General features: G+C 44.9%; 1 protein-coding gene across 4 annotated transcripts in view; it reads right to left on the bottom strand.

Moving 5' to 3' along the window:
* Window positions 1-209: 209 nt before the first annotated feature.
* Window positions 210-4093, bottom strand: part of THUMPD2 (THUMP domain containing 2) — a 45786-nt gene continuing 41902 nt past the window's right edge. For 2 of the 4 annotated variants that reach the window (XM_029231834.1, XM_029231835.1), the window contains exon 10: window positions 210-1202. In XM_029231834.1, coding sequence (XP_029087667.1) covers window positions 878-1202 — 325 coding nt within the window. In that variant the 3' untranslated portion in view covers window positions 210-877. The remainder of the gene's footprint in view (window positions 1203-4093) is intronic. The other 2 variants (XR_003794890.1, XR_003794888.1) reach the window with 2 other exon arrangements.

Below are 4093 nucleotides of genomic sequence, written 5' to 3'. Positions count from 1 at the left end.
CAGTGGACCTTGACACTGGGCCTAGGTTACATGCCACACCCTAGCTGGAAAACAAGTTTTTGCTTCTGTTTTGGAAAGGTGGGATTCACAAGGTGAGAGTTTTCCCCAGCGTGGAAAGGTTGTGCAGATGGTACTAAAGCAGCCACAAAGCTAAGTCACTACATTGGGCTACTGAAAAAAACGAAATCACATTTTTCATCAATTTCCTGTTTCTTTAAGTAGTGAACACAAGGAATGCATTCAAATTAAATGAGAGTGAGGTGACAATTAATACTTTCACAAAAAATACGAAGTTTATCTTCCGTCATGTGGGAGGATATTGGCTTAATTCGTATTATTATTCCCACTGATGTTTCACATAATGTGGGACATATAAAATGTACTGCAGATAAAAGTTATTTTCATTCCAACAGAGAAGAAAATGACAGGTGCAAAAAAATCAAGTTTAATATCAAAAGAAAGTTGATATCAACACATGAAAGTTTCTACATTTCAAAAAATGTGACAGTGAAAATATTACTAAACTTGTGATGAGTGAGATATACTTTATGCTGAGCCTCTGAAACTTTTGCTTTGAAGTTGAATCTTCTGCTCATAAATAGAGCAAGCAGAGCAGACCTTTTCATATTCTGACAGAAGGCGAAGTTTAAGAGTCCTTTAGTTCAAATATCCATTAATTGTTCTTTGTCAGAAACACTCTTTAGAGTGTAAAACAGAAGCTCTTATGAAGAACAGGTGTCCAGCAGCCACCGCCCTGTCTTAGGGGAGTCTGTTTACTTGGAAGCCTCTGGCACTGTCAAGATTCCAGAGACAACCATCTTCAACTCTGTACAGCTGACGTACGAGGACTTGAACGTGGCTCACAGTAGCAAGCCCGCTATTGCCCAGGGGAGTGCGACTTCTTATATTTGTATATGAGTGCATCTGTTTTTCCAAGGCTAACTCTGTAGCATTCCACTGGCACCAAAGAGCCGAATGGTGGCATTCCGTCCAAGCACTCCTGGTTACTGGCTGCAAAGGAAGATGACGCTGGCTGTGATATGGCAGCTTTTTCTTCAGGATTCAAGCGCTCTGTGCTTCCAGGTTTATCCGTGCGGCTGCCCTTGGAATTCAAAGGGACGCTGCTCTCTTCACAACCTTTAAGGCGCCTGTGGTGATCTTCGCTAAGCAACAACACGATGGTCCCGCCAACACGAAGCACCCTGTGACAAAAAAAAATGGTAATTGGTGGGAGTATTTCCCCCTTTGTAGACAACACACAATCCCACTTTGTTTAAAATACTTGGTGTTTTTAATCTGAAATTTAATTTTATCTATTTAAATGCGAGGATTTTGATAATTAGGTGGTATCTCCCATAATGCATATTCATTATAGTAATTATGAAATCACCAGTACAAGTCTGCTTTAATTATCTATTTTTACTCTATTTAAAAGGCAAGCCTCCAAGTAATGTGTAGTCACAGTTTAATAAATGATTGCACAAAGGAAAAGGCAAATGAAAGAATCCCGAGGAATTGGCGCATGTGAAAGGCAGCAGGCTGATGGCAGAAGAAAGTCACCAGGAAGGAGTGAGGACATGAACAAAGAAAGGGCAAAAGGGAAGATCAGAAAAAGAAGGGAAGACCTTGAAATGTCAGCTTGTGGAGGAGAATTCATTTTCTCAATCATCTGACCAAAGTCCATATGGCACTTCCGTGGGAAAAGTGATAAAGGACATACTGTCCCCTGAGTTGCTAAAGAGAGGACTGAGCAGTGGGAGAGAGGCAAGGGAAGAGTGAAAGAGTGAGGTGCTGTGGGAGCACCTTAGGTGGGGCCCACACCCAGCACTGAGAGTGGGGAAGATCCCCAGGGGATGCGAATACCTGCAGCGGGTGTGAAGGACACGCAGGCGTGGGCCGGGCCGAGGGACAGGGCGGGGCTAGAGCAAGGGGGGCGCTGGAGGCCGAGAAAGGAGCCAAGACGGGGAGCAGCAGAAAACAGGAGGCACTGGAAGTGCTTCAGCTCAAGGGCAGGTCAGAGGGGGCCGGGAGGAGGGGCAGGGCAAGAGCTCCGTTTGTGAAGTGCCGAGCTTGGGGGCCGACCGGCAGCTGGACGTCCAGCCTGCAGGTGATGAGAAAGGCCAGTGCTCGAGGTGGAGATTTCACAGTTTCCAGCAGTAAACGGCAGATGAAGCCATCATGGGGCACGAGATCACCTGCGGTGGCAGAACAGAGAGAGGAGAGACAAGGGGCCAAGGAACAGACTTAACATTCAAGGAAGGAGGAAGAGCCCATGAAACAGCCTGGGAGAAAGTCTGGACCACGGTGATGTCATGGGAGCCAGAAGAGTAGAGTTTCAAGAAAGGAATGAATAGTCTCAACAGCGTCAAATGCTACGGGACTAACAAGCGACGAGGGGATGAGAAGTTTAGTGACTTAGTCGAGGGCAGGAGCCAATGCTGGTCTGTCGGAGTCAATGGGGGGCGGGAAGGTGAGGAAGCAGGGACGGCGAGTGTAGACTTCTCTTTGGAGAAGCTTGGCTGCAGAGGTAAGGAAACCGGGCGGCAGCTAGAGGACCAAGACTTAACGGGAACCCCCCCGCCACGCCCAGCAAAGACGTCAGGAGCTTAAGCAGCTTTCCCTTATCTAAACAGTCAGCCCGTCTAGACGAGTCCGCCTCCAAACGACATCACAGATTCATCCACTTCAGCCTACGCTCATGCTTCTCCTGAACTAACGCAACCCGACAGGCCTGGTTCCCTTTCCTGTCACCATCTCCCCACCTCCCCTTCCCAGTTTCCACACAGGACACAACTGCAAATCCCTGAGACCTCTCTCTCTTCCATTATACTTCAAAGAAACTCTCAACTCCCACTTGCTTGCTTCCCTTTGCCCACTATGCTTTCCACACACCAACCTCCCTTCTCACATCAGGACGTCCAGCCCTGTTGTTTGTATGGCACTGACACCCACTCCCTTGTCCCAGAGGTCAAACACCATCTCCTTGGAGAGGCCTTTCCTGAGCATCTATCTAAGGTAGGCACTGCTTCTCTCTCATTCACTCTCTGGCAAAAATGTCCCTTTTAGTTTCCTTCATGGTACCAATCATGATCTGAAATTATCCTGTTGATTTATTCATGATCTGTCTTCCCACGCTGGAGTGCCAGCCCCAGGTGGGCAGAGGCTCTGTCCTGTTCACAGCCAAAGCCCCAGTGCCTAGTACAGCGGGTGGATATGCAAGGCCACAAAAGTGTCCTGGGAAGGGATGGCTGGATCTGGAAAGAACGAGGAGATGAACAGGTTGAAGATAAGAATGAGAAGTGGGCAGAGAACGATCCTTGAGGAGGTAGGAACCAAGGGGATAAACCCAGGCTACTGGGAGAGGAGGGGGCGAGATGAGGACAGATGTGGCTGTACCAGGGGACGGAAACAAAAACCATACAAGTATCTCTAAACACACAGGAGAAAACATCATTAAGATAATAAATGAGATACAATTTTTTACCTACCACATTAACAAAAATAAAAAGACTACCATACTTAGGATGGCAAGATTTAGGAGAAAATGAGTACTCCCAAAGACAAAAACTGGTATAACTTTTTTGACAGTAGTTTAGCAATAATGTATCAAAAATATGGAATGTACATAACCTTTGACCCAGCAATCTCACTTCTAGGAAATTATTCTTAGATATAAGAGTAGAAGCAGAAGCAGTAATATAATAACAGTGACAATAATGGCAGTGACAGCTAATATTTATTGAGTACTTATTATGTGCCAGCCACTGTGTTAAATGCTTTGTATTATATATCATTTAATCCTCAGAATTCAAGTATATTCTGTTAGCACAGCCATTTTGCAGATGAAGAAACTGAGGCACCGTGGTTTTAAGTAACTTGGTTATTACAGTAAGTTTGAAAAACTGTTTGGTGCAAAGATGTTCAGAGCGTTGTTCTTTATTAAAATGAAAAAGTGGGAGTCACCTAAATGCTCATCCCTATTATGTATACGGGCTACATAATGGTGTATCAGGTACATTATAACAACTGATCAGAAAGGAGATTCATGACATATATATATATATATATATATATATTTTTTTTTTTTTTTTTT

This window comes from Monodon monoceros, unplaced genomic scaffold, assembly GCF_005190385.1.
Source record: "Monodon monoceros isolate NGI ecotype Baffin Bay Population unplaced genomic scaffold, NGI_Narwhal_1 Super_Scaffold_19, whole genome shotgun sequence".
Taxonomy (NCBI): domain Eukaryota; kingdom Metazoa; phylum Chordata; class Mammalia; order Artiodactyla; family Monodontidae; genus Monodon; species Monodon monoceros.
Note: the sequence above shows the minus strand (reverse complement) of the source record. Positions and strands in the feature narration are given on the sequence as shown.